The sequence below is a fragment of the Phyllobates terribilis genome, unplaced genomic scaffold, assembly GCF_046119375.1.
Source record: "Phyllobates terribilis strain yellow unplaced genomic scaffold, ASM4611937v1 Scaffold_13__5_contigs__length_258822181, whole genome shotgun sequence".
Taxonomy (NCBI): Eukaryota; Metazoa; Chordata; class Amphibia; order Anura; family Dendrobatidae; genus Phyllobates; species Phyllobates terribilis.
In genome coordinates, this window is record NW_027362773.1 from 160,887,835 (window position 1) to 160,904,967 (window position 17,133).

Consider the following 17,133-nt stretch of genomic DNA (forward strand, 5'->3'; position numbering starts at 1 on the left):
CCGAGCACCGACCCTGTGTAACCGAGCACCGCCAGTGTGTACACGAGCACCGCCCCTGTGTAACCGAGCACCGCCCCCTGTGTAACCGAGCACCGCCCCCTGTGTACCCGAGCACCGCCAGTGTGTACCCGAGCACCGCCCCTGTGTACCCGAGCACCGCCCGTGTGTCCCCGAGCACCGCCAGTGTGTCCCCGAGCACCGCCAGTGTGTCCCCGAGCACCGCCCCTGTGTACCCGAGCACCGCCAGTGTGTCCCCGAGCACCGCCAGTGTGTCCCTGAGCACCGCCCCTGTGTACCCGAGCACCGCCAGTGTGTACCCGAGCACCGCCCCTGTGTACCCGAGCACCGCCCCTGTGTACCCGAGCACCGCCCCTGTGTACCCGAGCACAGCCAGTGTGTACCCGAGCACCGCCCCTGTGTACCCGAGCAAAGCCAGTGTGTACCCGAGCACTCCCAGTGTGTACGAGAGCACCGCCAGTGTGTACCCGAGCACCGCCAGTGTGTACCCGAGCACCGCCCCTGTGTACCCGAGCACCGCCCCTGTGTACCTGAGCACCGCCCCTGTGTACCCGAGCACCGCCAGTGTGTACCCGAGCACCGCCCATGTGTACCCGAGCACCGCCCCTATGTACCCGAGCACCGCCAGTGTGTACCCGAGCACCGCCCGTGTGTACCCGAGCACCGCCAGTGTGTACCCGAGCACCGCCAGTGTGTACCCGAGCACTGCCCCTGTGTACCCGAGCACCGCCAGCGTGTACCCGAGCACCGCCAGCGTGTACCCGAGCACCGCCAGCGTGTACCCGAGCACCGCCAGCGTGTACCCGAGCACCGCCAGTGTGTACACGAGCACCGCCCCTGTGTAACCGAGCACCGCCCCCTGTGTAACCGAGCACCGCCCCCTGTGTAACCGAGCACCGCCAGTGTGTACCCGAGCACCGCCCCTGTGTACCCAAGCACCGCCCCTGTGTACCCAAGCACCGCCAGTGTGTACCCGAGCACCGCCCCTGTGTACCCGAGCACAGCCAGTGTGTACCCGAGCACCGCCCCTGTGTACCCGAGCACAGCCAGTGTGTACCCGAGCACCGCCCCTGTGTAACCGAGCACCGCCCCCTGTGTAACCGAGCACCGCCAGTGTGTACCCGAGCACCGCCCCTGTGTACCCGAGCACCGCCAGTGTGTACCCGAGCACCGCCCCTGTGTACCCGAGCACCGCCAGTGTGTACCCGAGCACCGCCAGTGTCGCCATCACTCACCCGCTCTTCAGTGTCCGGCACCGTGTGCACCGGGATCGGCTGCCAGCTGATATTTGGGTTGAAGACCTCTGCGCCCACAGGTGGGTACAGGCCGGCCAGGTTCGCCTCTGCACTCATCAGCGTGCGGTCCACATCTGTACTCCTCACATAGATCTGGGGAAGGGACAGGAAGCAAATATAAGAAGCGGTGACACCGCGCCAAACTTCCCCAGCCCTGAGACGTTCTCTTACCTCGTGCCGGTCGTACGACTCGTTCAGGAATCCTTTGTAACGCGCTCGTAGCGCCTGCCCCAAATCCCACTGCTGCCTCATCCCAATCTAAACAGAATAAAACAAAGTTTTACAATAAAAAGTGCAACTCAGAAAACTAGATGCTGAGTAAATAGATAAATAATGGATAGATACTGTAAGTAGATAGTTTTCTGCTAATTTGTATATAGTTATTTAGCATCTGAACACAAGGGGGAGCTCTCTACGTACTGAAAATACACTGACAGTAAAACCATCTCAACAGCAGGGGGAGCTCTCTACACACTGTACATACACTGACCGTAATATCATCTCACCAGCAGAGGGAGCTCACTACACACTGTACATACACTGACAGTAATATCATCTCACCAGCAGGGGGAGCTCACTGCACACGTACATACACTGACAGTAATACCATCTCACCAGCAGGGGGAGCTCACTACACACTGTACATACACTGACAGTAATATCTCACCAGCAGGGGGAGCTCACTACACACTGTACATACACTGACAGTAATATCATCTCACCAGCAGGGGAGCTCACTACATACTGTACATACACTGACAGTAATATCTCACCAGCAGAGGGAGCTCACTACACACTGTACATACACTGACAGTAATATCTCACCAGCAGGGGGAGCTCACTACACACTGTACATACACTGACAGTAATATCTCACCAGCAGGGGGAGCTCACTACACACTGTACATACACTGACAGTAATATCTCACCAGCAGGGGGAGCTCACTACACACTGTACATACACTGACAGTAATATAATCTCACCAGCAGGGGGAGCTCACTACACACTGTACATACACTGACAGTAATATCTCACCAGCAGAGGGAGCTCACTACACACTGTACATACACTGACAGTAATATCATCTCACCAGCAGGGGAGCTCACTACATACTGTACATACACTGACAGTAATATCTCACCAGCAGGGGGAGCTCACTATACACTGTACATACACTGACAGTAATATCATCTCACCAGCAGGGGGAGGTCACTACACACTGTACATACACTGACAGTAATATCATCTCACCAGCAGGGGGAGCTCTCTACATACTGAACATACACTGACAGTAATATCATCTCACCAGCAGGGGGCGCTCACTACACACTGTACATACACTGACAGTAATATCATCTCACCAGCAGGGGGAGCTCACTACAGACTGTACATACACTGACAGTAATATCATCTCACCAGCAGGGGGAGCTCACTATACAATGTACATATACTGACAGTAATATCATCTCACCAGCAGGGGGAGCTCACTACACACTGTACATACACTGACAGTAATATCATCTCACCAGCAGGGGGAGCTCACTACACACTGTACATACACTGACAGTAATATCATCTCACCAGCAGGGGGAGCTCACTATACACTGAACATATACTGACAGTAATATCATCTCACCAGCAGGGGGAGCTCACTATACACTGTACATACACTGACAGTAATATCATCTCACCAGCAGGGGGAGCTCACTATACACTGTACATACACTGACAGTAATATCTCACCAGCAGGGGGAGCTCTCTACACACTGTACATACACTGACAGTAATACCATCTCACCAGCAGGGGGAGCTCTCTACACACTGTACATACACTGACAGTAATACCATCTCACCAGCAGGGGGAGCTCACTACACACTGTACATACACTGACAGTAAAACCATCTCACCAGCAGGGGGAGCTCACTACACACTGTACATATACTGACAGTAATATCATCTCACCAGCAGGGGGAGCTCACTACACACTGTACATACACTGACAGTGATATCACCTCACCAGCAGGGGGAGCTCACTACACACTGTACATACACTGACAGTAATACCATCTCACCAGCAGAGGGAGCTCACTACACACTGTACATACACTGACAGTAATATCATCTCACCAGCAGAGGGAGCTCACTACACACTGTACATACACTGACAGTAATATCATCTTACCAGCAGGGGGAGCTCACTATACACTGTACATATACTGACAGTAATATCATCTCACCAGCAGGGGGAGCTCACTACACACTGTACATACACTGACCGTAATATCTCACCAGCAGGGGGAGCTCACTATACACTGTACATACACTGACAGTAATATCATCTCACCAGCAGGGGGAGCTCACTGCACACTGTACATACACTGACAGTAATATCATCTCACCAGCAGGGGGAGCTCACTACACACTGTACATACACTGACAGTAATACCATCTCATCAGCAGGGGGAGCTCACTACACACTGTACATATACTGACAGTAATACCATCTCACCAGCAGGGGGAGCTCACTACACACTGTACATATACTGACAGTAATATCATCTCACCAGCAGGGGGAGCTCACTACACACTGTACATACACTGACAGTAATATCATCTCACCAGCAGGGGGAGGTCACTACACACTGTACATACACTGACAGTAATATCATCTCACCAGCAGGGGGAGCTCACTACATACTGTACATACACTGACAGTAATATCATCTCACCAGCAGGGGGAGCTCACTATATACTGTACATATACTGACAGTAATATCATCTCACCAGCAGGGGGAGCTCTCTACATACTGAACATACACTGACAGTAATATCATCTCACCAGCAGGGGGAGCTCACTACACACTGTACATACACTGACAGTAATATCATCTCACCAGCAGGGGGAGCTCACTATACACTGAACATACACTGACAGTAATATCATCTCACCAGCAGGGGGAGGTCACTACACACTGTACATACACTGACAGTAATATCATCTCACCAGCAGGGGGAGCTCTCTACATACTGAACATACACTGACAGTAATATCATCTCACCAGGAGGGGGCGCTCACTACACACTGTACATACACTGACAGTAATATCATCTCACCAGCAGGGGGAGCTCACTACACACTGTACATACACTGACAGTAATATCATCTCACCAGCAGGGGGAGCTCACTATACAATGTACATATACTGACAGTAATATCATCTCACCAGCAGGGGGAGCTCACTACACACTGTACATACACTGACAGTAATATCATCTCACCAGCAGGGGGAGCTCACTACACACTGTACATACACTGACAGTAATATCATCTCACCAGCAGGGGGAGCTCACTATACACTGAACATATACTGACAGTAATATCATCTCACCAGCAGGGGGAGCTCACTATACACTGTACATACACTGACAGTAATATCATCTCACCAGCAGGGGGAGCTCACTATACACTGTACATACACTGACAGTAATATCTCACCAGCAGGGGGAGCTCTCTACACACTGTACATACACTGACAGTAATACCATCTCACCAGCAGGGGGAGCTCTCTACACACTGTACATACACTGACAGTAATACCATCTCACCAGCAGGGGGAGCTCACTACACACTGTACATACACTGACAGTAAAACCATCTCACCAGCAGGGGGAGCTCACTACACACTGTACATATACTGACAGTAATATCATCTCACCAGCAGGGGGAGCTCACTACACACTGTACATACACTGACAGTGATATCACCTCACCAGCAGGGGGAGCTCACTACACACTGTACATACACTGACAGTAATACCATCTCACCAGCAGAGGGAGCTCACTACACACTGTACATACACTGACAGTAATATCATCTCACCAGCAGAGGGAGCTCACTACACACTGTACATACACTGACAGTAATATCATCTTACCAGCAGGGGGAGCTCACTATACACTGTATATATACTGACAGTAATATCATCTCACCAGCAGGGGGAGCTCACTACACACTGTACATACACTGACAGTAATACCATCTCATCAGCAGGGGGAGCTCACTACACACTGTACATATACTGACAGTAATACCATCTCACCAGCAGGGGGAGCTCACTACACACTGTACATATACTGACAGTAATATCATCTCACCAGCAGGGGGAGCTCACTACACACTGTACATACACTGACAGTGATATCATCTCACCAGCAGGGGGAGCTCACTACACACTGTACATACACTGACAGTAATACCATCTCACCAGCAGGGGGAGCTCACTACATACTGTACATACACTGACAGTAATATCATCTCACCAGCAGGGGGAGCTCACTGCACACTGTACATACACTGACAGTAATATCTCACCAGCAGAGGGAGCTCACTACACACTGTACATACACTGACAGTAATATCATCTCACCAGCAGGGGGAGCTCACTACATACTGTACATATACTGACAGTAATACCATTTCACCAGCAGGGGGAGCTCACTATATACTGTACATATACTGACAGTAATATCATCTCACCAGCAGGGGGAGCTCACTGCACACTGTACATACACTGACAGTAATATCTCACCAGCAGGGGGAGCTCACTACACACTGTACATACACTGACAGTAATACCATCTCACCAGCAGGGGGAGCTCTATACACACTGTACATACACTGACAGTGATATCACCTCACCAGCAGGGGGAGCTCACTACACACTGTACATACACTGACAGTAATACCATCTCACCAGCAGAGGGAGCTCACTACACACTGTACATACACTGACAGTAATATCATCTCACCAGCAGAGGGAGCTCACTACACACTGTACATACACTGACAGTAATATCATCTTACCAGCAGGGGGAGATCACTATACACTGTACATATACTGACAGTAATATCATCTCACCAGCAGGGGGAGCTCACTACACACTGTACATACACTGACAGTAATATCATCTCACCAGCAGGGGGAGCTCACTACACACTGTACATATAATGACAGTAATATCATCTCACCAGCAGGGGGAGCTCTCTACACACTGTACATACACTGACAGTAAAACCATCTCACCAGCAGGGGGAGCTCACTATACACTGTACATACACTGAGAGTAATATCATCTCACCAGCAGGGGGAGCTCACTATACACTGCACATACACTGACCGTAATATCTCACCAGCAGGGGGAGCTCACTATACACTGTACATACACTGACAGTAATATCATCTCACCAGCAGGGGGAGCTCACTACACACTGTACATACACTGACAGTAATATCATCTCACCAGCAGGGGGAGCTCACTACACACTGTACATACACTGACAGTAATATCATCTCACCAGCAGGGGGAGCTCACTACACACTGTACATACACTGACAGTAATATATCACCAGCAGAGGGAGCTCACTACACACTGTACATACACTGACAGTAATATCATCTCACCAGCAGGGGAGCTCACTACATACTGTACATACACTGACAGTAATATCTCACCAGCAGGGGGAGCTCACTATACACTGTACATACACTGACAGTAATATCATCTCACCAGCAGGGGGAGGTCACTACACACTGTACATACACTGACAGTAATATCATCTCACCAGCAGGGGGAGCTCTCTACATACTGAACATACACTGACAGTAATATCATCTCACCAGCAGGGGGCGCTCACTACACACTGTACATACACTGACAGTAATATCATCTCACCAGCAGGGGGAGCTCACTACACACTGTACATACACTGACAGTAATATCATCTCACCAGCAGGGGGAGCTCACTATACAATGTACATATACTGACAGTAATATCATCTCACCAGCAGGGGGAGCTCACTACACACTGTACATACACTGACAGTAATATCATCTCACCAGCAGGGGGAGCTCACTACACACTGTACATACACTGACAGTAATATCATCTCACCAGCAGGGGGAGCTCACTATACACTGAACATATACTGACAGTAATATCATCTCACCAGCAGGGGGAGCTCACTATACACTGTACATACACTGACAGTAATATCATCTCACCAGCAGGGGGAGCTCACTATACACTGTACATACACTGACAGTAATATCTCACCAGCAGGGGGAGCTCTCTACACACTGTACATACACTGACAGTAAAACCATCTCACCAGCAGGGGGAGCTCACTACACACTGTACATATACTGACAGTAATATCATCTCACCAGCAGGGGGAGCTCACTACACACTGTACATACACTGACAGTGATATCACCTCACCAGCAGGGGGAGCTCACTACACACTGTACATACACTGACAGTAATACCATCTCACCAGCAGAGGGAGCTCACTACACACTGTACATACACTGACAGTAATATCATCTCACCAGCAGAGGGAGCTCACTACACACTGAACATACACTGACAGTAATATCATCTTACCAGCAGGGGGAGCTCACTATACACTGTACATATACTGACAGTAATATCATCTCACCAGCAGGGGGAGCTCACTACACACTGTACATAGACTGACAGTAATACCATCTCACCAGCAGGGGGAGCTCACTACACACTGTACATATACTGACAGTAATACCATCTCACCAGCAGGGGGAGCTCACTACACACTGTACATATACTGACAGTAATATCATCTCACCAGCAGGGGGAGCTCACTACACACTGTACATACACTGACAGTGATATCATCTCACCAGCAGGGGGAGCTCACTACACACTGTACATACACTGACAGTAATACCATCTCACCAGCAGAGGGAGCTCACTACACACTGTACATACACTGACAGTAATATCATCTCACCAGCAGGGGGAGCTCACTACATACTGTACATACACTGACAGTAATATCATCTCACCAGCAGGGGGAGCTCACTGCACACTGTACATACACTGACAGTAATATCTCACCAGCAGAGGGAGCTCACTACACACTGTACATACACTGACAGTAATATCATCTCACCAGCAGGGGGAGCTCACTACATACTGTACATACACTGACAGTAATACCATTTCACCAGCAGGGGGAGCTCACTATATACTGTACATATACTGACAGTAATATCATCTCACCAGCAGGGGGAGCTCACTGCACACTGTACATACAATGACAGTAATATCATCTCACCAGCAGGGGGAGCTCACTATACACTGTACATACACTGACAGAAATATCATCTCACCAGCAGGGGGAGCTCACTACATACTGTACATACACTGACAGTAATACCATTTCACCAGCAGGGGGAGCTCACTATATACTGTACATATACTGACAGTAATATCATCTCACCAGCAGGGGGAGCTCACTGCACACTGTACATACACTGACAGTAATATCTCACCAGCAGGGGGAGCTCACTACACACTGTACATACACTGACAGTAATACCATCTCACCAGCAGGGGGAGCTCTATACACACTGTACATACACTGACAGTGATATCACCTCACCAGCAGGGGGAGCTCACTACACACTGTACATACACTGACAGTAATACCATCTCACCAGCAGAGGGAGCTCACTACACACTGTACATACACTGACAGTAATATCATCTCACCAGCAGAGGGAGCTCACTACACACTGTACATACACTGACAGTAATATCATCTTACCAGCAGGGGGAGATCACTATACACTGTACATATACTGACAGTAATATCATCTCACCAGCAGGGAGAGCTCACTACACACTGTATATACACTGACAGTAATATCATCTCACCAGCAGGGGGAGCTCACTACACACTGTACATATACTGACAGTAATATCATCTCACCAGCAGGGGGAGCTCACTATACACTGAACATATACTGACAGTAATATCATCTCACCAGCAGGGGGAGCTCACTATACACTGTACATACACTGACAGTAATATCTCACCAGCAGGGGGAGCTCTCTACACACTGTACATACACTGACAGTAAAACCATCTCAGCAGCAGGGGGAGCTCACTACACACTGTACATATACTGACAGTAATATCATCTCACCAGCAGGGGGAGCTCACTACACACTGTACATACACTGACAGTGATATCACCTCACCAGCAGGGGGAGCTCACTACACACTGTACATACACTGACAGTAATACCATCTCACCAGCAGAGGGAGCTCACTATACACTGTACATACACTGACAGTAATATCATCTCACCAGCAGAGGGAGCTCACTACACACTGTACATACACTGACAGTAATATCATCTTACCAGCAGGGGGAGCTCACTATACACTGTACATATACTGACAGTAATATCATCTCACCAGCAGGGGGAGCTCACTACACACTGTACATACACTGACAGTAATACCATCTCACCAGCAGGGGGAGCTCACTACACACTGTACATATACTGACAGTAATACCACCTCACCAGCAGGGGGAGCTCACTACACACTGTACATATACTGACAGTAATATCATCTCACCAGCAGGGGGAGCTCACTACACACTGTACATACACTGACAGTGATATCATCTCACCAGCAGGGGGAGCTCACTACACACTGTACATACACTGACAATAATACCATCTCACCAGCAGAGGGAGCTCACTACACACTGTACATACACTGACAGTAATATCTCACCAGCAGGGGGAGCTCACTACATACTGTACATACACTGACAGTAATATCATCTCACCAGCAGGGGGAGCTCACTGCACACTGTACATACACTGACAGTAATATCTCACCAGCAGAGGGAGCTCACTACACACTGTACATACACTGACAGTAATATCATCTCACCAGCAGGGGGAGCTCACTACATACTGTACATACACTGACAGTAATACCATTTCACCAGCAGGGGGAGCTCACTATATACTGTACATATACTGACAGTAATATCATCTCAATAGCAGGGGGAGCTCACTGCACACTGTACATACACTGACAGTAATATCATCTCACCAGCAGGGGGAGCTCACTATACACTGTACATACACTGACAGTAATATCATCTCACCAGCAGGGGGAGCTCACTACATACTGTACATACACTGACAGTAATACCATTTCACCAGCAGGGGGAGCTCACTATATACTGTACATATACTGACAGTAATATCATCTCACCAGCAGGGGGAGCTCACTGCACACTGTACATACACTGACAGTAATATATCACCAGCAGGGGGAGCTCACTACACACTATACATACACTGAGAGTAATACCATCTCACCAGCAGGGGGAGCTCTATACACACTGTACATACACTGACAGTGATATCACCTCACCAGCAGGGGGAGCTCACTACACACTGTACATACACTGACAGTAATACCATCTCACCAGCAGAGGGAGCTCACTACACACTGTACATACACTGACAGTAATATCATCTCACCAGCAGACGGAGCTCACTACACACTGTACATACACTGACAGTAATATCATCTTACCAGCAGGGGGAGATCACTATACACTGTACATATACTGACAGTAATATCATCTCACCAGCAGGGGGAGCTCACTACACACTGTATACATACACTGACAGTAATACCATCTCACCAGCAGGGGGAGCTCACTACACACTGTACATATACTGACAGTAATACCATCTCACCAGCAGGGGGAGCTCACTACACACTGTACATATACTGACAGTAATATCATCTCACCAGCAGGGGGAGCTCACTACACACTGTACATACACTGACAGTAATACCATCTCACCAGCAGAGGGAGCTCACTACACACTGTACAAACACTGACAGTAATATCATCTCACCAGCAGGGGGAGCTCACTACACACTGTATACATACACTGACAGTAATACCATCTCACCAGCAGGGGGAGCTCACTACACACTGTACATACACTGACAGTAATACCATCTCACCAGCAGGGGGAGCTCACTACACACTGTACATACACTGACAGTAATACCATCTCACCAGCAGGGGGAGCTCACTACATACTGTACATACACTGACAGTAATACCATTTCACAAGCAGGGGGAGCTCACTACACACTGAACATACACTGACCGTAATATCTCACCAGCAGGGGGAGCTCACTACACACTGTACATACACTGACAGTAATATCATCTCACCAGCAGGGGGAGCTGACTGCACACTGTACATACACTGACAGTAATACCATTTCACCAGCAGGGGGAGCTCACTATATACTGTACATATACTGACAGTAATATCATCTCACCAGCAGGGGGAGCTCACTGCACACTGTACATACACTGACAGTAATATCTCACCAGCAGGGGGAGCTCACTATACACTGTACATACACTGACAGTAATATCATCTCACCAGCAGGGGGAGCTCACTACACACTGTACATACACTGACAGTAATACCATCTCACCAGCAGGGGGAGCTCACTACACACTGTACATACACTGACAGTAATATCATCTCACCAGCAGGGGGAGCTCACTATACACTGTACATACACTGACAGTAATATCATCTCACCAGCAGGGGGAGCTCACTACATACAGTACATACACTGACCGTATTATCATCTCACCAGCAGGGGGAGCTCACTACACACTGTACATACACTGACAGTAATACCATCTCACCAGCAGGGGGAGCTCACTACACACTGTACATACACTGACAGTAATATCATCTCACCAGCAGGGGGAGCTCACTACATACTGTACATACACTGACAGTAATACCATTTCACCAGCAGGGGGAGCTCACTATATACTGTACATATACTGACAGTAATATCATCTCACCAGCAGGGGGAGCTCACTGCACACTGTACATACACTGACAGTAATATCTCACCAGCAGGAGGAGCTCACTACACACTGTACATACACTGACAGTAATACCATCTCACCAGCAGGGGGAGCTCTATACACACTGTACATACACTGACAGTGATATCACCTCACCAGCAGGCGGAGCTCACTACACACTGTACATACACTGACAGTAATACCATCTCACCAGCAGAGGGAGCTCACTACACACTGTACATACACTGACAGTAATATCATCTCACCAGCAGAGGGAGCTCACTACACACTGTACATACACTGACAGTAATATCATCTTACCAGCAGGGGGAGCTCACTATACACTGTACATATACTGACAGTAATATCATCTCACCAGCAGGGGGAGCTCACTACACACTGTATACATACACTGACAGTAATACCATCTCACCAGCAGGGGGAGCTCACTACACACTGTACATATACTGACAGTAATACCATCTCACCAGCAGGGGGAGCTCACTACACACTGTACATATACTGACAGTAATATCATCTCACCAGCAGGGGGAGCTCACTACACACTGTACATACACTGACAGTGATATCATCTCACCAGCAGGGGGAGCTCACTACACACTCTACATACACTGACAGTAATAACATCTCACCAGCAGAGGGAGCTCACTACACACTGTACAAACACTGACAGTAATATCATCTCACCAGCAGGGGGAGCTCACTACACACTGTATACATACACTGACAGTAATACCATCTCACCAGCAGGGGGAGCTCACTACACACTGTACATACACTGACAGTAATACCATCTCACCAGCAGGGGGAGCTCACTACACACTGTACATACACTGACAGTAATACCATTTCACAAGCAGGGGGAGCTCACTACACACTGAACATACACTGACCGTAATATCTCACCAGCAGGGGGAGCTCACTACACACTGTACATACACTGACAGTAATATCATCTCACCAGCAGGGGGAGCTCACTACACACTCTACATACACTGACAGTAATAACATCTCACCAGCAGAGGGAGCTCACTACACACTGTACAAACACTGACAGTAATATCATCTCACCAGCAGGGGGAGCTCACTACACACTGTATACATACACTGACAGTAATACAATCTCACCAGCAGGGGGAGCTCACTACACACTGTACATACACTGACAGTAATACCATCTCACCAGCAGGGGGAGCTCACTACACACTGTACATACACTGACAGTAATACCATTTCACAAGCAGGGGGAGCTCACTACACACTGAACATACACTGACCGTAATATCTCACCAGCAGGGGGAGCTCACTACACACTGTACATACACTGACAGTAATATCATCTCACCAGCAGGGGGAGCTCACTGCACACTGTACATACACTGACAGTAATACCATTTCACCAGCAGGGGGAGCTCACTATATACTGTACATATACTGACAGTAATATCATCTCACCAGCAGGGGGAGCTCACTGCACACTGTACATACACTTACAGTAATATCTCACCAGCAGGGGGAGCTCACTATACACTGTACATACACTGACAGTAATATCATCTCACCAGCAGGGGGAGCTCACTACACACTGTACATACACTGACAGTAATACCATCTCACCAGCAGGGGGAGCTCACTACACACTGTACATACACTGACAGTAATATCATCTCACCAGCAGGGGGAGCTCACTATACACTGTACATACACTGACAGTAATATCATCTCACCAGCAGGGGGAGCTCACTACATACAGTAAGTACACTGACCGTATTATCATCTCACCAGCAGGGGGAGCTCACTACACACTGTACATACACTGACAGTAATATCATCTCACCAGCAGGGGGAGCTCACTATACACTGTACATACACTGACAGTGATATCATCTCACCAGCAGGGGGAGCTCACTACACACTCTACATACACTGACAGTAATAACATCTCACCAGCAGAGGGAGCTCACTACACACTGTACAAACACTGACAGTAATATCATCTCACCAGCAGGGGGAGCTCACTACACACTGTATACATACACTGACAGTAATACCATCTCACCAGCAGGGGGAGCTCACTACACACTGTACATACACTGACAGTAATACCATCTCACCAGCAGGGGGAGCTCACTACACACTGTACATACACTGACAGTAATACCATTTCACAAGCAGGGGGAGCTCACTACACACTGAACATACACTGACCGTAATATCTCACCAGCAGGGGGAGCTCACTACACACTGTACATACACTGACAGTAATATCATCTCACCAGCAGGGGGAGCTCACTACACACTCTACATACACTGACAGTAATAACATCTCACCAGCAGAGGGAGCTCACTACACACTGTACAAACACTGACAGTAATATCATCTCACCAGCAGGGGGAGCTCACTACACACTGTATACATACACTGACAGTAATACCATCTCACCAGCAGGGGGAGCTCACTACACACTGTACATACACTGACAGTAATACCATCTCACCAGCAGGGGGAGCTCACTACACACTGTACATACACTGACAGTAATACCATTTCACAAGCAGGGGGAGCTCACTACACACTGAACATACACTGACCGTAATATCTCACCAGCAGGAGGAGCTCACTACACACTGTACATACACTGACAGTAATATCATCTCACCAGCAGGGGGAGCCCACTGCACACTGTACATACACTGACAGTAATACCATTTCACCAGCAGGGGGAGCTCACTATATACTGTACATATACTGACAGTAATATCATCTCACCAGCAGGGGGAGCTCACTGCACACTGTACATACACTTACAGTAATATCTCACCAGCAGGGGGAGCTCACTATACACTGTACATACACTGACAGTAATATCATCTCACCAGCAGGGGGAGCTCACTACACACTGTACATACACTGACAGTAATACCATCTCACCAGCAGGGGGAGCTCACTACACACTGTACATACACTGACAGTAATATCATCTCACCAGCAGGGGGAGCTCACTATACACTGTACATACACTGACAGTAATATCATCTCACCAGCAGGGGGAGCTCACTACATACAGTAAGTACACTGACCGTATTATCATCTCACCAGCAGGGGGAGCTCACTACACACTGTACATACACTGACAGTAATATCATCTCACCAGCAGGGGGAGCTCACTATACACTGTACATACACTGACAGTAATATCATCTCACCAGCAGGGGGAGCTCACTACATACAGTACATACACTGACCGTAATATCATCTCACCAGCAGGGGGAGCTCACTACACACTGTACATACACTGACAGTAATATCATCTCACCAGCAGGGGGAGCTCACTACACACTGTACATACATTGACAGTAATACCATCTCACCAGCAGGGGGAGCTCACTACACACTGTACATATACTGACAGTAATACCATCTCACCAGCAGGGAGAGCTCACTACACACTGTACATATACTGACAGTCATACCATCTCACCAGCAGGGGGAGCATCACTACACACTGTACATACACTGACAGTAATACCATCTCACCAGCAGGGGGAGCTCACTATACACTGTACATATACTGACAGTAATATCATCTCACCAGCAGGGGGAGCTCACTACACACTGTACATACACTGACAGTAATACCATCTCACCAGCAGGGGGAGCTCACTGCACACTGTACATACACTGACAGTAATATCTCACCAGCAGGGGAGCTCACTACACACTGTACATATACTGACAGTAATATCATCTCACCAGCAGGGGGAGCTCACTACACATTGTACATACACTGACAGTAATATCTCACCAGCAGGGGGAGCTCACTACACACTGTACATACACTGACAGTAATACCATCTCACCAGCAGGGGGAGCTCACTACACACTGTACATACACTGACAGTAATATCATCTCACCAGCAGGGGGAGCTCACTACATACTGTACATACACTGACAGTAATACCATTTCACCAGCAGGGGGAGCTCACTATATACAGTACATATACTGACAGTAATATCATCTCACCAGCAGGGGAAGCTCACTGCACACTGTACATACACTGACAGTAATATCATCTCACCAGCAGGGGGAGCTCACTATACACTGTACATACACTGACAGTAAAATAATCTCACCAGCAGGGGGAGCTCACTACATACTGTACATACACTGACAGTAATACCATTTCACCAGCAGGGGGAGCTCACTATATACTGTACATATACTGACAGTAATATCATCTCACCAGCAGGGGGAGCTCACTGCACACTGTACATACACTGACAGTAATATCTCACCAGCAGGGGGAGCTCACTACACACTGTACATACACTGACAGTAATACCATCTCACCAGCAGGGGGAGCTCTATACACACTGTACATACACTGACAGTGATATCACCTCACCAGCAGGGGGAGCTCACTACACACTGTACATACACTGACAGTAATACCATCTCACCAGCAGAGGGAGCTCACTACACACTGTACATACACTGACAGTAATATCATCTCACCAGCAGAGGGAGCTCACTACACACTGTACATACACTGACAGTAATATCATCTTACCAGCAGGGGGAGCTCACTATACACTGTACATATACTGACAGTAATATCATCTCACCAGCAGGGGGAGCTCACTACACACTGTATACATACACTGACAGTAATACCATCTCACCAGCAGGGGGAGCTCACTACACACTCTACATACACTGACAGTAATACCATCTCACCAGCAGAGGGAGCTCACTACACACTGTACAAACACTGACAGTAATATCATCTCACCAGCAGGGGGAGCTCACTACACACTGTATACATACACTGACAGAAATACCATCTCACCAGCAGGGGGAGCTCACTACACACTGTACATACACTGACAGTAATACCATCTCACCAGCAGGGGGAGCTCACTACACACTGTACATACACTGACAGTAATACCATTTCACAAGCAGGGGGAGCTCACTACACACTGAACATACACTGACCGTAATATCTCACCAGCA

At 48.3% G+C, this 17,133-nt stretch overlaps 1 protein-coding gene across 2 annotated transcripts in view; it reads right to left on the minus strand.

Moving 5' to 3' along the window:
- ACP2 (acid phosphatase 2, lysosomal) overlaps window positions 1-17,133 on the minus strand; it is a 99,461-nt gene that overhangs the window by 7,275 nt on the left and 75,053 nt on the right. For both annotated transcript variants that reach the window (XR_012252805.1, XM_073658933.1), the window contains exons 3-4: window positions 1,485-1,571; window positions 1,254-1,406 (exon numbers count right to left, since the gene is read on the minus strand). Coding sequence is in view for 1 of the 2 variants with exons in the window: in XM_073658933.1 (XP_073515034.1) it covers window positions 1,254-1,406; window positions 1,485-1,571 (240 nt within the window). In the remaining variant the exon portion in view is untranslated. The remainder of the gene's footprint in view (window positions 1-1,253; window positions 1,407-1,484; window positions 1,572-17,133) is intronic.